Here is a 21318-nt window from a genome sequence, read left to right as displayed (position 1 = left end):
ACTTTTCAGTACATAAAAGGCTAACACAGGTAAAAAGAAATAATTTTTTCCATGGACATGGAGAATAGAAAATAACACGAAAATGGACCAAGGAAAAGTAAGTTAGCTATTAGAAAAAACTTGGTGATAAGAGTAACTACTATTGCAGCATGACTGTGACTGCTGCAAAGTCATCACTGCAGCTTTTAAAAATGCTCTGTACAACAAAGACTTAGATAATTTAACTTTGCCAAGGAACAGAAGAATAACTGAGAATTACTCAGCTGTCTTACCACTCTTCTAGCCACGTTGCTGCATTTTTTTTTGCACGGCAAGGTTTTGGTAGTGGGGAGGGCCACAAGGATGGCTTCTGTGAGAAGCTGCCAGAAGCTTCCCCATGTCTGGCTGAGTCACTGTCAACTGGCTCCAAAACAGACCAACCATGGGTCAAGGCTGAGCCCATCAGTGATGGTGGTAGAGCCTCAGGGATAACATAGTTAAGAATGGTGTGAAAACCAACCACAGAACAGCAACTGCAGGCAGAAGAGTGAGAGTGTGTCATAGAATCAACCCTGCAGACACCAAGATCAGTGCAGGATGGAAAGGAGGTGCTCCAGGCATCAGAGATTTCCCTGCAGCCCATGGAGGTGCATGGGGGAGCAGAGTTCCACCTGCAGCCCATGGAGGAGCCCCAAATCAGAGCAGGTAGATCCCCAAAGGAGGCTGTGACCCTGTAGGAAGCCTACACTGGAGCAGGGTCCTGGCAGACCTGTGGCCCTGTGGAGGGAGGAGCCCACTCTGAAGCAGGTTTGCTGGTGGGACTGACAACCCCATGGGGGACACAAACTGGAGCAGTTTGTGAAAAACTGTGGCTTGTGGGAAGAACTCAAGTTGGAGAAGTTCATGGAGGGCTCTCTCCTGTGGGAGGGACCTCATGCTGGAGCAGAGGAGTGTGTGAGGAATCCTTTCCCCTGAAGAGGAAGGAGGGGCAGAGATAACAAGTGACGCAACCCCATTCCCTGACCCTCTGTGCTGCTGTGGGGGAACAGGCAGAGGAAACAGTGAAATTCAGCCTGTGAAGAAGGGAGGGGTGGGGGCAAGGTACTTTAGGATTTAATTTTTATTTCTCATTATCAATTAATTAGCCCTAGTAAAGTCTGTTTTGCCCGTGACAGGACTTGGCAAGTGATCTTTCCCTGTCCTTACCTTGACTCAGGAGTCTTTCATTGCCTTGTTGTTGTTTTTTTTTGGGTTGTTTTTTTTTTTTTTTTTTTTTTTTTTGGTTGGTTGGTTTTTTGTTGTTGTTGTGTTTTTTGTTTTGTTTTGTTTTTTGTCTCTCCCCTGTCCAGCTGAGGAGGGGAGTGGCAGAGCAGTTTTGGTGGGCACCTCGCATCCAGCCAGGGTGAACTCACCACAGTTCCCAAGTATGAGATGGTTTGTGAACATTCCGTACATGTAAGAGGAAAATGTTTTGCCTCTCAGGTATGATCTCTACTCTGCAGACACACAGAGCACATTTCATGAAGAATAGAGACCATCTATCCCCAAGCTTCTTTGCTAGCACAAAGCTACAAGTACAGAACTGATCAGAATCTCCTTAAAGACATCATAACAGCAGTAGCAAGACATCCTGCTTTGAAGATGAAAAAATACTGTTCTAAGTAAATGGGTATTAATCTCAAAGTAGCTGTTCTGTCCTTGCTCAAAATATGGGCATTCTTCAGAAAAGTTTTGGAAGCCACCGTAGACTTTGAAAAGTGGTTCTATTTTACATGGCAAAACCTAACACATTGAAGCCATCAATTTACATGGCCTTTACTAGGCTAATGCTTCTTTCTGCAAATACTATAAAGCAATGGAAGAATTTTTCCCCCTTTCAAAAACAAATCAAGCTGTTTACAGCTAGAATAAAGTGAAAATTGGCAGAAAAAGCAAAATCTAAACCTCAAATCGGATAAGTGGATCCCTCATTAAGATGAAAACAGCAATCAGTATTTACAAACTAGTATGTACAGCAGACCAGCTGTGAGGGCCTGAATAATTTTCATCCATTAAATTGATGCTTAACATACCAAACCTGCCACCCACCCCACAATATGACAGCTTGCTCCTGAGTCTATTAATCCAAGCAAGGCCTTTAAAACATTCAGCAGAAAAGGCCTTTAAGATTTCAATGATTCTTCAAAAGCCTTATTAATGTATCCAGTGACTGCCTAGATGCATGGCTGCAGCTCTCAGAAGACTGTATTATGCTAATACTGCTGTTAGGTGTTCCCTTCCAGCACTATGAATGGCAAACAGCACCAAATGGCCTCTATTCCTAACTCTGAGAGTGATGATGTTTTCTACAAATAAGGAATCTCTTTCATTTATGTGCATAGAGCAGCCTTTGAATCATTCATATTAAAAAGTAATAAGTACCAGACCTCTCTCTAATCTGGTGGTTATTAACTAGTGAGAACCTAAGGCCATGCAATGTGGCTGGATCTGTAGACTTGATAGCCCTGGATCATTGAAAAAAAATCAGATAAAACAGACACACTGCACAAGTTCACAGAAATGCAGTACTTGGTTCATCATCAGTACTACTATTGGTGTCAAATTCTGAACACATTTCCTTTGAATACTAAGGAGGAAAATGATGGGGAGGCCTATCTAATTACTAAATGTATATTGAAAAACCAGAGCCCTTGACAGCAATACCAGACTCAGATCCTTGAGGAAACTATGTGGTATTCCTTGGCCCAATCAGGAATAGCTATCTTTCTACCTTCAGAGTTCTATCTGCAGCAGTCAGCTCCTCACTGCCTTTTGATGGCTAAACACTCATTTAACGGCCAGTTTCTTAGAGAGGACTCTGCATGAATACAGATAAAGGCTCATGGTGAAAATCAAGCAGTATTATCACCAAAAAAAGAGAAAAAAAATAAGAAAACCAGGAGTAACTTAATAAGCACTGAGGGTTTGATGACTGTTTATACAAAAGTCTTACTGCATAGGAAAAAGATGCCTGCGTGCCAGATGAAGAGCTCTAAGTTCCCAGATGAATAGCTCTTAACTTCCAACACACCTTGCCACTGTAAAATTTGGGGCTTCCAGGTTTTACACTGTTCCTAGGGCATTCTCCCCTGCAAGTGGAGGCCGCCTTGCTACCAAAAAATGGAGAAACAGATCCCTCTTTACACATCTGCTTCTAGTAATTTTCAAGGATGTACTTACAAAGTCATCTTGTGAGATGAGGAAGATGCAATAAGATTCTGGTAACATTTCAGATATCATAGTATGAAATGGGAGTGGGAGAACACTTGAGGTATATTTCATAGATGTTTGTTAGTGATGATTGAAGAGGTATGCCACATCTAGAATTGGTCCCGGAGAATGTAAATCATGTTCATATGAGATTTAGCAAGGCAGTTACAAACTATACTACCTACAGAGGTGAAATGATGTAGAAATACATAAATTCAACAGCACCTCATCAGCACTGTAGGTTTCTTGAGCTGTAGCAGATGTTCAAGGAGGGAAAATTTGCAGATACTGTAAAGACAATGCCATAGCTGAAGTACTATTGCTGTCCTTGGTGAGCTGCAATGATTACCAAAGTACTTGATGAACAACACTTGGCATTTCCAAAAGACTGAAACTCTTTAAACAAGAGAAAACTTATTCTGCAAAGGGAATGCTCTATGAATTTATATTACTTTCTGACAGAAAAAAATCAATATGGAAATCAGAAATCTACACCCATCCCAGCAGTCTAAGATCAGAGTTAAAAAACCAAGAATTGACTTGAATCTGGACTATGGTGACAACTTAAAATGGCTATGATGACAATTTGCTCTACACTTACTTTACTTCTTCCTTTCAGATATCTGCACACAATGATGAGGTCTCTCCTGAGCCTTTTTTTTTCCAGGCTGAACAGTCCCAGCTCTTTCAGCATTCTCTCAAATGAGAGATAATCCAGTCCCTTAACTATCTCTGTCAGACCTTTGCTGGACTCTCTCCAGTATGTTCATGTTTCTTGTACTATGGAGCCTACAACTGGATACAGCAAAGCGTACAAACCACTTCCCTTGACCTGGAAAGGCAAATTTCCTAATGCATGCCAGGATACCATTCACTTTCTTTACTGCAAGGGCACATTGCTGCACATGGTCAACTTGGTGTCCATCATTTTTCTGCAAAGCTGGGTGGTCCTCACATATAATGGGTGCATGGGCTTGTTCCTCCCCAGCTGAGGGACTTTGCTCTTGCCCTCACTGAACTGAATGACATCCCTGTCAAGCTCATTTTTCCATCCTACTGAGGGTCCTCTGCAGATCAGTTGCTCTTCCTGGTTTGGTGTCATCAACAAATTTTCTGGGTGTGCTACCTGCCTCATCACCCAGATCATTCATGAAAATATTGAACAGGATTGGACCTGGGGTACAAGGCACTAGTTACTGCCCTCAAACTATATTTTGCGTGGCTGATTATCACTCTCTGAACTTGTCTGCTAAGACACTTTTCAATCCACCTCACTATCTGCTCATCCAGTCCATACTTCACCAGCTTCTTCATGAGGATCTTAGGAAATACAGTCAGTTCATCCTAGTTCATCAGGGTTGGTTGAACATGAGCTCCCGGATCACCTCATTGTTCATGGGCTGGGGAATAGTTTTCTAAATTAGTTGCTCCATCATCTTTCTAGGGATAGAGGTAACACTGGCCAGGCTGTAGCTCCTTGGATCCTCCTGCTTGCCCTTTGGAAGGTAGGAGTGATTTAGGGGCCATGCCATAATGTCCATCTTTTGCATTAGCTTTTGTGCCAAACAATACTCACTTAAACCTTTGGCTGCGAAGCTATACCCCTATACAAGGCATTCAGCTACTACACACAGGCAGTTACACAGGCAGAAATTCTGCTTAATTCTAACAGTCTCCAAAATTTTAAAACACTGCCAATTTCACCCTCATGGAAGTCCAGGACTGGTTACATCTGCTGCTGCAAAGTACTCCTGTGCTATGAGAATTCTGGTCTCTCAAGAGCAACAGGATAAAGCAGATAGTACTTAAGCCATAAATATTGCATAACTTGGTGATTTTATCATTTCACAAGGCAGTAAATGCTTCACGGAATGTTGCTTCTTTGTGGAAAAAAAAAAACTCCCTTAGTTTTGAAAGTATGTAGACTAGGTTGACATTTTCTTTAACCAGTAAAATCACAGACCAGACTTCTACAAACACTTTAAGAAAGCCACTCTGGATTCCTCCTGGGAAGAGGAATTTTTGCTGGCAATTTGAATGAACAGTAGGAAGGTAAAGGAAGGGTGTCCAAGTTTCAGATGATGCATGGAATTAGGTGATGTAACACCTAACCTAAACTTCATGGCTACACAAGCTTGGCCTTCCTTAGTTTCTCTGCTTAAGGATCCAGAGATTCAGCTTGTAAAAATCTTCTAATGCAGTGTATCATAATTATCACAACTTTCAAGACAAAAGCTGCAACTTGTGCTCTGCACTCTAGTTCTGAAACCAAAAGCTCAGTAAAGCCCACAGGACTGGATAGGTCCATTCACACATCCAAGCTGCCTCTTTCCTAGAGGCTCTAGACTGTTTTGAAATGAAAATACAGGTCATGATTTTTTGGAATAACGAATATAGCGACAAAGACTATCAAAGGAGATGGGAAGAAACTATCCCATCATAACAATCTAGGAGAACTATTCTAGTGGTGGTTCCTAAGTTAAGAGTTATACTGAAAAGCATTAAAATGCCTATCTGATCATATTGTTCAGCTACAGTCTACAAATGAGCAGAAAAATAAACACACAAAAATATTTCAACTCCACCAGTTAATTGCAAATAAGACAGATACTGTCTGGTTAACTACAACTTCCCCTATTTACATTTTACAAATTAGCAATTATATATTCAAATGCTGCTTCTTAGATAAAAGATAAATACTCTAGTGATTCTCTACCATCAGCAGGGAAAGATTTGCAAACAGAATTCTTAAGTGATACTATCTTTATCTTCTTCAAAAGCTTTCCAAAGCTGGTTTCCTGGACAAGACACATGAGGAATCCAGTTACTGTTGATTGAGGCATCTCAGGATATAATGAAATATTCATTGGTTTCACACTACTGATATTTTTGAAAAACTCGTAAGAGAAAGTCTGTGCATATATTAGCTTATTAGAAATATTCAACATTTTTGCTTTAGAAGATCTGAACATAAAAATTTGGCATGCACTGGACAACCAGCTAATCATATTTGAACTACCTGGCACTGGCTAATAATACTTCAATTAAGCTGCATAATTTCCATTTACTTCAATAGCTGTATTAGCTTCCTTGGCACAAGTTTCATGCATTTCTGAGTAGAAATGTTACATGTTCTCAGTTTTTAAAGGGCCTTCAAATCCAAGGCACTTTACACCAGTCAGTCAACATCACAGATGACTTAAAATTCAGAAAAAATGTGATAAAAATTTGGCATATAAATGCCTCCTCAATCTGATAATTCCAGAAGATGTAGCACACCGCTTCACATCCTGTCTTTCTGAGCCAAAACCCATAGCAGTCTTGAGTTAATTTTCTCTTCTACTATTATTATTAGAGTAGTAGGCAATTTTTGTGCTTCATCTTTCCTGCTTTTCGTATCTCTGGCTTCTTCACTCTAAGTTTACCTGCACGAGCAGTATTAACCTGCCAGTTTAGCTACCTTTGTAAAAAGATGGTCCCTGGGCTAAAAGCAACAATCTTGAATTTGCACAACACACTAACCACAATCGCTCATGCCTAAGCATGATCTCTTCTTCCTGTGGGAGCTACTACAGTAGCAGAGGGAACCAGATGTGAGAGCATGGACAATATCTGGCTTCTGGCTTAAATGTTCCCCCACCAGTAGCTGGCACAGAGAAAGACAGATTTAAACTGTGGAAAAAGGGAATGGAGAAAGAGAAAGGAGAAAAATGAATCTGATCCAGTCCCCTACCTCCTACAAGGAGAAGTGTCAGGGATAACTTGATAAAAGAAGGAAGCATAAATAGGCAGTGAAGGGAAGAAACAAAGGCATCAAGAGGAAGACAGGGAACAAATGGAGATCTAAAAACATAAAATGGATGGAGTGCCAAGAGAACAGCTGTAAGTAACAGGATTATGAGAAACATCTTGGGGAGTCTGACAGGGGAAAAACATTTTCTCATCTCCAAAACATATTCCTAGGAACTAGAATTGACTCTAATATATCAGTCTTTCAACATGCCTTTGTAGCCAAACACATTCAGGCAAAGCAAATGGTATCAATGAATCTTGGGGGTGTTGTTTTTTGGTTTTGTTCTATTAATCAATGATCTCTGGTACTACCAGCTGTTCTACTGAGTTGAGCTACAAACTGCATTATGTGCTTGAAGGTCACAACCCAACTGATGATCCAGTCACTCTCTGGTTTTTTAAGAAGAAAAATCTGTGTCAGAAACATTAAGAAATGGTTCTGAAGCCAAATAATTAAGCTGTCTGTACTAAGCTAACAAGTTTTATCAGACTCATATTTGTGCAATAGAAGTCATCTACTTCTCGTGATTATTAATCTCTCTTGACATTGGTTTTCTTTTGGTAACACCTTTTCCTAGCACCTTCTCCATTCGTGACAAGTATCTTCTTTATTTCTCTTATTTTTTCTATGCCATGAAATATATTTCTCATGTATTTTTCTTTTTTGTCTTTCAGTTCTCTGCTTACATTGTCTCAATTTTTACTTTCTTTCTCAGTTACTCCTCTGTCTCCCATTTCTCTTGAATGTGCTGCCAAGCTTTCCACTTTAAATTTCATCTTGATTTCTCCTTTAGTCTTTGCCAGAAATGACTCAGTCCCTTTTAGACTGCATTTGCCTTTACAAAGAAAAGTTAAACAGAGATTAAATTACATATTGTTTTACACTGTGTGCAGTCATTATACACACAGCCTCTCTTCTCCCACTGGTACAATGTGGCAGATTACAATGCAAAAATCACAGTCTAGAGGAAAAAAAAAAAAGTATATATCACATAGTTTTACATCTTCAAAAACATATCCCTGACACAATGACAGATGTGAAGAACATTCCATTGCACCTGATTAAAATAAATAGTGTTTGGTTGTTGTTTTTTGGTTAGTTTGGTTTTTTTATGAACTGTCTTGTTTTCCCTAATCAACTGATAAGTAACTTATTTACAGTTTATATATATATATACACATATATATGGACTGAATTCTGACAGAAAATTAGTTGGCAAACAAAATCTATGAGCAATGAATTAGTAAGCACTGAATCTTCAGAGTTGCATAAATTCTGCAAGGCACTTGAAAAACCAGACATTTGTTTTGACAAAATGGTGAGATAAATATCCAGACTCCTGCAGCATAATTTATGGTTCTCAGGAGCAGAACTATAAGATAAAAATGTTGGGGTTTTTTTATGCCATGCAAACTAAAATAAAAAAGGCTCAAGAGCAACAATGTGATCATGTGCATAAAATAAGGACTAAGTGTCAAGATACCTTTATAGTTACATCAATAAGCAGTACTTAAGTGAAAGATTCCTCTCAAAGAGATATCGGGACTGCATCCTGTACAACATCCTGGCTATTCATGTGTCCAGGAGGCACAACTACAAGTCCTCTAACTTCTCCCTACTTTCTAGTGCTTCTACAAATCCTTTTAAGAATACTATTACCAATAAGCTTGCAGCATGCCAACAGCAGTCTTGTAAGTCTTATTAATGACTTCAACAGAAATAAATTCCTCCTCCTATTTGAAGTTCCTATTTATAAACCCAAATGCTCATAGGTCTTTTGTCACAGGATTTCATACCAGAGGTTCAAGCTGAGCAGCTTGCCTTTTTTGAGTTTCACATATTCTTCCTAAGCCACAATTAACCAGAACACAATCCCTTATTCTGTCTCCATGTTGGTCTGTTCAACATGGGCTGTTCATTTTTCTTCAAACTTCTAGTCTGCACCTACACCTTTGGCAACACTAAAGTGGATTTAATTTACACAGGCCTAGTTGAACATTCAATTAAATTTCTCAGGAGTTTTCTACTTATTTGCCATCTCAACAAGAATAAACTACAGTCACACAAATTCTTAAGACTTTTACTGTCAAGTCACTACTGTACTGATGATCTCTTATTCTCAATTATGTAAAATTCTGGGATGGGCAGAAGTGAAATCAGACTATGTGGCTCACAATTACCTAGGTCACTTTAAAAGACTTTTTCTTAAAATGCACATAGTTGCATTATTTTGATATAGGTACTTATCTTCAATCTCGTGTTTTGAACTGCAAAACAAAAATCACAGAATATGCTGAGTTGGAAGGCTAGAGAACTTCTTGGTCATTCCTTTAAAAATTTCTTTCTTGATTAACTAATTCATAAATGGTAACAATGTTACTGCAGACAGTATCCTCTTGATTCCTAACAGATGAGTTCACCATCTTTATCATGTAGTAGGTGCACACATTATTAGAGGCAACTTTTTTTTTTTTTGGTTAATATTTTTCCTAGATTCAAGTGGGTTTGCTTAGCAGTTACTGTAGCGTTCCTGGCATTTATTTTTCTCTCACCATATCTGTTCTCAGCTAGCATGCAAATTCCTTTTCAAAACAAAAACATAAAAGTTAGCACGAATGAGAACAAGTTCCAAAAGACAAAGCCAGCCAAAGATGCTGGCTGGATTTTAAAGCAGTATCATGTCCAGAGTTGTATTTTAATTCTGTTTCAAAGTGAAAAAAATCTTCTTGGAAGAACTATGTTTTCAGTTGACAAAAGACAACGCCATACTTCCTTTCTGGATCAGACAAAATGTGAAAATCCTTAGGAGGAAAGAAAAGGAAAACTCTGTGGTAGATACTAATGTGTTACTGTGTCAAGAGCAATGCCAATAAATGAATGTCTGGAAAAACAACAGGAAGGATACAATCCTGCTTGCTGTCACTGGTGCCCATCAGCATCAATATGTTTCTTAAACTACTGAAGAGGGACAGAAAAACTAACAGACCTGGTCAAGAGGAGATACACGACACATGAAGAATAGTTACCAATTACCTATTCCTTCCTCGTTTTTACAGCCCTCCACAGGAACATGACCAAAGAATGAGTTTTAAGAGTAGCTCTCACTGCATAGCTATCATTCTTTCTAGTGCTAAAATGGATTGTCCTTTATTTCCATAGTTTAAAGTGTATTATACTAACAGGAAAATCCTATTTCCAATCAGAGAGGAAGAAACAAATTCACAATGAAGTCAATTTTCTGCACTTCAGGTGTCGCGCAGCACCAAGATGCAGCAATAAATTGGGCTAAGTGTCCTTTGCCAGTCAAGAAAATGTTTACTGCAAGCCTGGTAAACAGAAATTGCACAAGCATTGCAATCTGCACTGCAGTGAGCAGTGGCAACGCCCAATATGAGACAATGCTTTAAAAGTCAAAGAAAAATAGAGGGTTTTTTTCAGGCTGTGTCCTGTTAAGAGACCAGTGAGCTGTCACAACTACTTATGAATAAGCAGCTCATCTCCTGGCAACAAGCTCAAATCTCATCTTCATTGAACAGGACGTACACAATGCTGTTAACTCTTCTGAGATTTTCACCCATTGAAAACTTAATTTAGATAAGCTTTAAAGCTTTAATTTAGGTATTTTCATCAGTTCATCTAAGAATTCTGTGAAATCAGTACGTAAAGTATTGTCTTACTCACTGAACACCCATATTTTTATATATTTAGGTTGGTTGTTGGGGATATCCATTGACACATATAACATAATTTGACTAATGAGTATTGCTGAGCAGAGAAGATGCTGCCTGTCAGATTCCTGGAAAGGATTAGTTTGATTATCTGTTAATAGAGTATCAGGTACTTAACATCCCTCGTGCTCCACTTTAAATAAGATTTGAGGCTGGATTTATCCACACAAATGATATTACTATTTTGCCCAGAAAGATATGTCATTTTGATGGTGTTTTAAAAGATGAAAGAGACAGTCATGTAAATGAACTGCTTTATATCTAAAGCTGGCAAAGGTAAACACAGTAAATTATTAATCTTTTTTTTTATATTGCAGATATCATAAATAACTTTGCTCAACAAAAATAAAACAATAAGCTACCCTTTTTATTGTATTAATAAATCAGCAACAGACAAGAACACTTTGTCATAATGGTGTAAGTGTCCTCCTGCTGCTATCACACAAGAGACATTAGAATAATATTCACTTTGTTTTCCTTACTTGTCGCTGTTCCTCAAGCACAGCCATGTACACTGTGCAACAAGCGACCCTCTATCCATCTCCAGTGCTTTTATCATTCCATGCAGTACTGCTAGCAGGAATATTTCCAACTGCCAGTCATGCCACAAGTTTTAATGATTTGTAAAGCTTCACTTCATGAAAAAAGCAGGCAGTCAATGGGTCATTTGTGCACTCTCTCCTCAGACAAATGCTGTTCATACCAGAGAACGGTTTGTTACTCCAAAGGCAAGATGGGGTCACCCCTGCATACCCTACAAATCTCTTATGGACTGCTAACAAAGGAGCTCTTGGCAGAGCATCTAAGTATCACTTACTTAGCCCAGTTCTCAGTCACTTTTCCTACAAACCACAACACATGCAAGACCTGGAAACAACCCAAATTCTCCTGCAGATGAACTTCTGTAGGGAACAATTCCGAAACCATGGGCACACCATTTGGTTTTGTTACAGACTTTCTATCGGATACTAGTCAGAAGACTTATATCCAAGTTTTAAGAGACCACTGTGGCATTCCTTTTTCTGGTTCTTGCTTCGGAAAATGTGCTGAATTGTCAGAAGCTTTAAGGACTCTAATCTGTGAGGGCCACAAACACTCAGAGTGCTAATTGCTGAGAAAAGGTAATGTCATACTCTTGATCACTGAAGCACTCCAAATCCAGTAACTATCTTCAGTATTTTTATCCTCATGTCTATCCATTTTGCAATTACTAATGCCTGAAATGAGTATGACAACACACACTCTCACAACACTGTAAACCTTCATGAACATTTAACGGGACATATGTCCAATACAATTCCACAGAAAAGACGGAGAACAGGAAGTTCATTCTGGGTGCTCATAAGGACGGGTTACACAGACACACCTGCCAACTCTCCTGCACAGCACATATGGGCAATGACTGACTAGCTCTTCCTCCATGATCTACCCTCCAGCTGAGGCTGCATTTCATGCATTTGCAGGACAGAGCACTACTTCCCAAGCAGCCTGGAATGCAGTGACCATCTCAGACATGGAACAGAGGAGTGCTGGTAGCACTCAGTATACTACAGTCAGCACACACACTACTTTGGGGGAAGTCCTAGCTCAAAACAACCAGCTTGGCAGACGCATTCTACAGTCTGTGATACAGTTTTTTAAAAAAATCACAGAGTGAGCACATCAAAACAAGCCATGACTTCTTAAGGATCAGAAAATAAAACAGGCTTACTCACTGAAACAACCATTAAAGAATTTTGTTTGTCTATATAGACATGGGCTTTATTTACATGCTTTTATACTATTTCTTCTTTAATGTTCAGAAAGACAGGGGAAATCCAAACATTTAAAGGATCTATCTCAATTTGAATAAAATGTAGGTACCTGAAAGAAAGTCTGCAGTGAAACAGAAGAGATACATTTAACATCATGTTCCTCAGACTCTCTTATTTAACTACACCTCCTCAGCCTCCTGACCATGACATGCATTTCACATTTTCTCCTACTTGGAGACTTAGCTTGGAGACATAGCTCCAGCAAGTGCCTGCATATGTTTGTTCCATGTACTCTTTCTCAGTGTTAGAGGATTTTATTTCCTGCTCTCCATGTAAACAGGATCTCATTTAACGCATATCCTAACATATATTATGAGAAAACAGAAAATAACGTGTGCTGGGACCACACAGAGGAAATACCAAAATCCCTAACCTAGGCTGGAACTGCTATTTGAGGGAGTTTACCAACTCCCACAGGTGATGCCAGGCCCCAGAAGGGCTCCATGGTCATGAGGGCTCACCACCGCAGCTAGCCACCAGTTAGCCACGCAGTGTCACAGACCTGGGCTGCACTGTAGCCATAGGGAAGGGGCAGACTTCATATATAGAAGGTAGAAGATCCTCTCCTCCTCTTTGGGGAGATGCTGATAACTCTCTAAGTATCAGTAGATGAAGCCTTTTTCTGCTTGGCTAGGGCTTGCTATGTAAAAAATAAGTATGCCAAACCACTCTGGAAAGACAAACTTTTTTAAAGCAAGTAGTGGTCCCACAGCATGGAGAAGAAATAGTACTCTAGGATTATTAACCTTTAGGTGTCATAGTATCCAGAGATAGCAGACATGCCTGTGACTGGGATCACTGTGAAGAGATTACTATTCTTGTAGATTTGCTAAAAAAATTGGACTTTATCTATCTATTTTTCAAGAAGTTGGACAGACATTTGGCAGGCAACTACGCTCATTCTAGCAGTGGGTATCATCCATGCTGGAGGCTATTGGGCAGGAGCCATAGAGGAGCAGTGACAGCAATTCATAAAATACAACCGTAAAAAAATTGGATTTTGAGCACATAGCAATAACCTCTGGTTATTATAAAGAACAAGATTGTTCTTTATCTTACTTAGACTTTATTGCTCCAATGATCATTCCCCGTGTTTAATTACAGGAAGATTCTGCGTGTATGCAATACTTGGGCTCTGCAGATGTCTGTCCCTCCTTCCTTGAACAAATTCCCATTTGGAGAGCAGAAAGTTCATTTACAGTGTGTTCATAAAGACTTGGAAGTGAAAATACTGCTCATAGCAGGGTTCAGTATCTTCTCTGCTGTCTTTTAGATGAGTTTCAGAAATGAGGAACAATGGATCCTGCAAGATGCTCTAGGAATTTTCATCTGCATTTATTGAGCTCAAAGAAGTTCACACATCCAGTATGAAAGATCAAAGCTGGTTTCTTCTGGCATTGTTGTCTGTGAAGTCTTCCTCATATTGATTGCTCCTTCACTAGCCACGTCTGGGGACAGCATAGCAGAAATTACAACTCTTGGACCACTTGATGCAGCACACCACACCACAAGAAAATCCAACCTCTGTTGAAGATTCCAGTGTGAGATCCTACATCAGGTTGCAACAGACCTTTTACTGTGTTAATCCTTGAGGACACTGTAACTCCTGGTCTCCTTGTAGCCTACTCTCACAAATTCTACATTCAGACACAATCATCACAGATCTATTTTGTAAATTCTCCAGCAGCTTACTGCTGTGGTCTGTTGGCAAGGTTTGTTCTTTCAGCAGTAACACAAACATCAGCCGACTCATTTCTGCTTTGTGCCGTACATTCTTACTGCTTGCCTGCTTGTTGCTCTTTTGCACCAACAGTTGAAAGCGCTGTGAACAGGCAGTGGCTTTACAAAGCAGTGCTCCTATCCTCCCTTAGAAATCAATATCAGCTAGCCTGATGCCCAAAAAGACCCAGACCCATAGATGTGACTGAAAGAAGTGGATGAACATATAATCACTCATACACCAAATAAAGACCAGTTAGATAATTTGTGTAGAAAAAAAGAATTTACCAATACCAACATCCATATTGAAGAGAAAAACCCCATGTTACCCAGAGAAAAAACAAGCACCAAATGTGACTGATCCTGAATGAAATCTTGATACACAGAACTAGATAGACACCATAGGATATCAAAGAATTCCAGAGGCACATCCTCAGAAACCAGCCATACACTATGGGTTCATTCCCAGGTAACTTCCTTGGAAAATGACTTTAGAAGACTGTATGAACGATAGATTCAATCTAATAGGAGTACACCTTGCAATAGCACCTCTTTTTTTGTGAAATACAAGTAGCTTTATCTTGCTGTCATCTCGTTGCATACACGATACTCTTTCATTAAGCAATTCTTTCCTGATGCTGTTACACACAATACAGCCATACCAAGCTATTTTATTTTATTAGTGCTGGATACTAAGTTAAAGAAAATGATAAAGAACACAAAACATTCTTATACAGTAAGTCTAGAGAATTAACTTGGAATAAACAAAGAAGCCTACTATTCTGGGGAAAATGCTAAACAATGCCTTGCTAGGCATCACTGGAAACTATAAAAAACACATGGGTTCATAACTAAAGACAAAAATTACATTTGTGCCAGTATGATGCACAAAAGAAAATCCCTTAATGCAGCCACATTAAAAAAAGTTACCTTTTTGGGGGGGGGTTTATTGATGGTTTTTGTTTGTTCATTATTTAAAGGGTGGTTTTCATCCTAAGCTGCCATACTCAATGTTTCCTCCAAACTAGGTATATAGAACACTTAATTTCTATTTATTTCTGTTACATTATCAGCTGTATCATAGAGTTGTCCCCCACCCCAGAAGCATAATGAAGACTGTATGTAGCTCTTACAGAAATTAAAGGGTTGTTGCAGGGATTACTGAGAAACGGTCTGGCTCAATTTAGGTAAGAAGTCTTTATATATTTTACCATCAATATGTTATTTTGGACTATTAACTCTATTTGACAGATGCAAAAGAAGAAGAACAGTGGTGCCTCTGAAGTCAGAAGACGGAAAACATTCAGTTCACATACTTTAACTACAATCCTGTTTGATCAAAATGTAAAATATAAACATGTTATCCATTTTATCACAACCTGGGGTAGAAAATAGGAGTGCCTAGTTTTCACAGTATGTCTTCCAGTCATTCAGAATTCTACTAGGCAACTCTCACAAACCAAATACCTCAAAAATATTTAATTAGTGGCTCCATATTGAATATAGGCATAATGAATTTTGCATTTCATATTTAGCTACTTAGGTACTTGGAGATAATACCTATTAGCATACAATTTAATAAAGAATAACAGTAAGTGAACACTTTGCATTGGTTGTTTACTGGAACTGGGAAGAAATCTCTGGCATACAGCAAAATCTAAGAGTCTGCCTGGAGAGGCTGAACTCTATTGTCAAGGTCTTTTCCAACCTAGATGATTCTATTACTTTATGACACACAGCATTATCAGGACAGATGATGCTTTTTTCCTTCATTTTTTATTGAGCCTCTTTTTCTTTCACAGAATCAGTCAGATTGGAAGGGACCACAGGAGATTATCTGGGCCAACCTCCTCTTTCTTTAGTTTGGCAGTATAATTTCAAAAGAAATACACTAAACTCCTCACTTATACTGAGGACCCTAATACCATTTGCAGCTCTGGAGAATGTGAAACCTGTTGGAGCAGGTCCAGAGGATGGTCACAAAAATGAAGCACACCTTTGAAGGCAAGCTAAGCCAGTTGAGGTTGTTCAGCCTGGAGAAGAGAAGACTCCAGAGTGACTTTATAGCACCTTCCAGCACCTAAAGGGGGTCTGGCTTCCAAGAAAGATGAAGAGGACTTTCTACTATGGTCTCTAATGATGGGAGAAGGGACAACTGTTTTAAAACTGAAAGAGGGTAGGTTTAGAGTGAATATTATCACAAATGCTTAAGTTGGAAGAGACCCTTAAAGATCCTCTAGCTCCAACCCCTGCCATGGGCAGGGACAGGTTCCACCAGATCAGGCTGCTCAGAGCTCTCTTAGGGCTCTGTTAGGAAGGCATTTGTTACAATGAGAGTAATGAGATTGTACTGACCAGGGAAACTGTGGACACACCACCCATGGCAGTGTTCAAGGCCGGGTCAGAGTAGTGTGCTGCTGAAAGCTGTCCCTGCCTATGGCAGAGAGGTTGTATTAGATGATCTTTAAAGGTCCTTTCTAACCCAAACCATTCTATGATTCTGTATTCCACTGTTTTAGCATATATTCGTTACATATTTCAATAATGTATACCCTGGAGAAAAGTCACTGCCTCAAAGAATCTCAAAATCAATGACAGATTGAGACCTCATTTCTCTGTGGGAACTCAGACAAAGAAGGTACACTCCTATATCTGATAATACACACCTAGCCAGACACCAGATGGCCTGTCCACAATCAGCCAAGAAAAATACTGTGCAGAGGATTTAAACAAGGGCCCTCCAGACTGTAGCCCTACAACCCCTACCACCAGAGATGTATCAGTGTTGTTTCAACTTCAGAACACTGAAACAGAATGCATGGGCAAATTTTCCACTGTGTCAAGGTTTGCAGCTGTATGTTGATTATCTTCTATTCAAAAGGCATGCTGAGATGGAAAAATGGAGAAAGATGGTGATCCTTCACACATCAGGAGAACTGCCTATTAGACAGGGAAGCAATTCTGTCTCCCTACTTTAGCAGAAAGGTACAGTGAGGCAAGACAACCATGACATTTGCACCAAAATGCATCCTTCTCAAGCTTTAGCTTTATATGCTCATCACTCATGAAAGTCCAGCAGAAATTCCCACATGTGAAAGGCTGAGCTGTTAAAAAATTTACGTGTGTCATGTTTCACAAAGAAAGGCCTGTGACTCAACACTGGACAGGACAAGCCCTACAGCATTTTCAGTCAAGCTGTCAGCTGCTAAAAACAGCAACTTTATTTTTGGTTGTATGGGAGATACATTCCATAATATTCACCCATTCACTGCAGTGAGTAAGAGGGAACCCTTACTGATAAAAGGACAGCAATATTCACAATCTTAACACAAAAGGCTTAAAATTCTACCATTAAATATAATCAGCATTATTAAAACCATTATCTCAGTTGATGCTCCTCTAATAGCAGTAACATGGCATTTTAAATACAGCATGGAAGCCAGAGAGTCATGCCACTACATATGCTAAATAAACTTTAAAACTAACATGTTTTCAATAAAAGCATTATAAAGGACTATTTAATCTAAATTAATAATCCACTGTACTAGAAAACTATGATCAATAGCTACCGTTATGAATCAATCAGATAAAATCCTATCAAGCACAGTTACCCTCTCCCTACAAAGGGCACTGTAGATAAACCATGACAACTATAAAATTCTCCAGACGTGGCCATTTTCAAATTATTGAAGTTCCACAGTTGATGTTGAGTCTTGGACACTGTTTTATGGTTGTCCCCAGAGCACCTTTATCAATGCTAAGTGATAGGAGTCAAAATGAAGTAGGAACAGTTCTTGTAACTATCACCAACTTCTGTTGCAGACCTAAGCAGAATTTGTATTTATTAAAAGGAGAAAACCAGAATTAATTCAAAGCAGCAGGTCATTGTATTGGACCTTACTTTAAATACATCAAACAAGACACGCAAAAGTATGGAAAATCAGTATGTAAACCTCCTAAACCAATCTAGCAACACTCTTGCAGAAGAGGTTTGGAGGTAGGAAGATGGCAACTGGAATATCAACAAGCTGCAGTAAGTGAGTATGATCAAGTAAATGATGGCTTGATGAACAAAGAAAGGATAACTACCAGGAGACAGAGCCTGCCTTAAAGGTGTACCTATTCACAGCCTGATCAGGCAAAACACCCAAATGGCTGGGAACAGCCTTGTCTGTCTTAGCAGTGCTAGGAAGTGTCTCCTCACATGTCTGAGTGTAGTGAATAAAGAAACCAAGTGTGCCCCTATCCTGAGCTAAGGAATATGCTCCCCTTTCTTGGGGAAGGGAGAGCACCAGATTGGAAATCACTTCTCAAGCAACCTGTTTCCAGCTCGAAGGAGTTTCCAGATGCAGGTGTCTCTCTTGGGCTCAACTGCTGAAGAGCCCCAAAATTCTTTGCTTGTCTTATCCGCAACGACAAATTGCAGAGAAACCCCATCCAACTTGGCAAATGAAGCAGTCTCTCAGACACCCAAAGCAATCCTAGCTGCCACACTATTTTGAAAGAGCACTTTTTTTAGCAGTTCTTCAGGAAAATAAAGATGATACATATGGACACTTGACAGGAATAATCCTGTATCACAAGTCATGAAGCATTTGAAGTCTGTTGGAGAGAACGATGTCAAAAAAATCTTAAAAACAAGAGCTTCAGCCCAGACAACATTTAGGAAAGAAAGGGTAAATGCTTTCTAAGAAGGAAAGAAATTAAAGCTATTTAAGCAAAGGAGCTTGTTCTCACTCTACCAAGAGGTTAGAATCAAATTTAAGAAGGAACACTCTGCTTTACAAATGCAGGCAAAGCATATGTTTTGGCAGTGCTTGGCTGCACCCATCTGCATACAGGAGCAAAAAAGTTCTTTTTAAGGGGCTTGTGCACAAGTGCAGTTCCAATCTACACAAACAATCCAGCTATGAATGTGTGATCCTTGCTTTTTCTCTGACATTTTTCGTTTTCGCAGTAGATGCCTCCAAGGAACACGTTCCAGTTTGAAGAAGGTGAAGCAGGAGCACTGGATAAAAAATAAACCACCCGTTTCTTTCAAGATGTACACAGGATTTTTGCTTTGCCACTGAGCTCTTCTTCCTGTGAGAAGACACTCATAAAAGAGAAAATTCATAGATCCCAGGATTATGCCAAAGACTTAAAGTCACAACAAATAATGACAAGTTTTCTCTTGGTTACTTTTAGGGCTGCAGTCTTAAAATCCCTGAGAACTTGATACCATATGTGGTGCTTACTAAACAAAGGAAGAAGATACCCAAGAACACCTGAAAGCCTTAAGCCACAAAATATGTCTGTTAGTGGGCTACAGAAGTGTCATGAAAAATAAAGGACAAAACCAAAGAATCAAAGACACAGGCAATAGGTTAAAGACACGTAGCTCTTAAGACATGGGAAGGGCTGAGGGTCAAGCTCTAGTCTCGTTAAAGTTTGTGAAGTAAGAGGTCACAGCACTGTGACTGCTGACTAAGCGAGTCCAGTGTTGCAAGTCTTTGGGGACATGCATCCTTAATCTAAGCATGCCTCTACATGTATTTTAATAGAAGTTGTATAAAATTGGCTTGGTATTTCTCACTTTGTCACTGAGAAAATGGTAAGAAGATTGAGTAACACTTTGATGAAGCAAACCTACACCCTTGCAGGACAAGTGACAAAGCTATTATTTCTACCTTCATGGAGTTACAGAATATCAAAACAAGCTATTGTTGGCATGAGAAGGCTGACATTTCACTTGACATTTCAAGCTGATGTTTATTTGAGTGGGTATCTTGTGAAAACAACTTGACAAAAAAAGCATTTCAAAACTATAACAAAGTGTCCTAAATGGCATGAGACCTACTCAGAAAGAAACTTTAAAGATTCCATACTCTAAGAATTTGGTTATTTTGGACAACTGACTGCTGTGAAATTAGTTTGCAAGCTACTGAGAAACCGAGATTCTATAAAAGTCTCCATATGCCACATTTGCTAGGAGACATTGAAATTCAGACAGCTTCCCATCTCCTTACCTCTTGTCCTGAAAGGTAGTATGCTGCTAGAAGACCGCCAATGAAGCGAATATTGACCTCAAAAACAGACACTTCGGAATTCTAGAACAGAAAGAAAGCATTAATAAATAATTAACCAACTCCTCAATCAAGGAAGAAAAAAATCTGTCAAGGCAGAAGAAAGTACATATCCTAAGGCAATCCACACACAAGGGTCTGTACTATTGCAGTCTCTAGATCCAAACTGAAATTCTCGTGCACATCTTTGTGACACCAAGCAATTCTAGTTACAGCTTCAACAGATTTTATTAAAATCAAATTAGTTTTTCTTCTGCCCTCTAACCATTTAATCACCACAAAGTGCAATTACAGTAATTTGGGGCTGGTGGGAAAGAAGGCAAGGATTGCACATTTCTATAATTCAGCATCTTCTCTCTTATGCTTCAGCATAACACCAAACCTTCTAGGTTTAAAAGATAAAGCAAAATAATAATTAGAGAATTCCCATAATGCACTTTTTTAACCTGAATTACTAAGCTCAAATTCAGAGCTCTATTTTAACATAATCTTTGTCTCAGAATAGCCTTTAGGTTATGACAAGTAGTACTGCAGGACCACTGAGAAACTCAAGAGAATAAACCATTTTATTGCTTTCTTCCACATTATTAGCCTTAGGTTAAATTCAACAGTATCTTTTGACTCATTTAACCCACAAAAAATTAAGAGGAACCGGATAGTTTTAACAACTGACTCCCTCTGTGCCCCATTCACTTAATTTTCCACATACACTCCATCTGTCTCCTCCATAAACTTCTCTTCAACCTATTAGACACAGAAGTGTAGTTTTATTAAGAGATTTTGAGATAGGCAAGAACTTTTCCTTTTATCCAGAAAAGTCACTACAACACACACTGAACCAGCTGACTCACCAATCTGCACACAGATGAAATGACATTTACAGGTACATCTTTCCTTTCATGCTATTTCAATGGCACCCGCAGTGCCTAGATCAAAATTAAATGCATTTTGCACATATTACATATTTCAGA

The 21318-nt window shown here is 39.2% G+C and overlaps 1 protein-coding gene across 2 annotated transcripts in view; it reads right to left on the bottom strand.

Annotated features, from left to right (window-relative positions):
* The window catches only part of MAN1A2 (mannosidase alpha class 1A member 2), a 133357-nt gene that overhangs the window by 49605 nt on the left and 62434 nt on the right, over positions 1–21318 (bottom strand). For both annotated transcript variants that reach the window (XM_083855076.1, XM_083855077.1), the window contains exon 5: positions 20291–20371. In XM_083855076.1, the coding sequence (XP_083711202.1) occupies positions 20291–20371 (81 nt within the window). The remainder of the gene's footprint in view (positions 1–20290; positions 20372–21318) is intronic.

This window comes from Zosterops lateralis (genome assembly GCF_965231275.1).
Source record: "Zosterops lateralis genome assembly, chromosome: 2".
Taxonomy (NCBI): domain Eukaryota; kingdom Metazoa; phylum Chordata; class Aves; order Passeriformes; family Zosteropidae; genus Zosterops; species Zosterops lateralis.
This window is presented reverse-complemented; position numbering and strand designations above follow the sequence as displayed.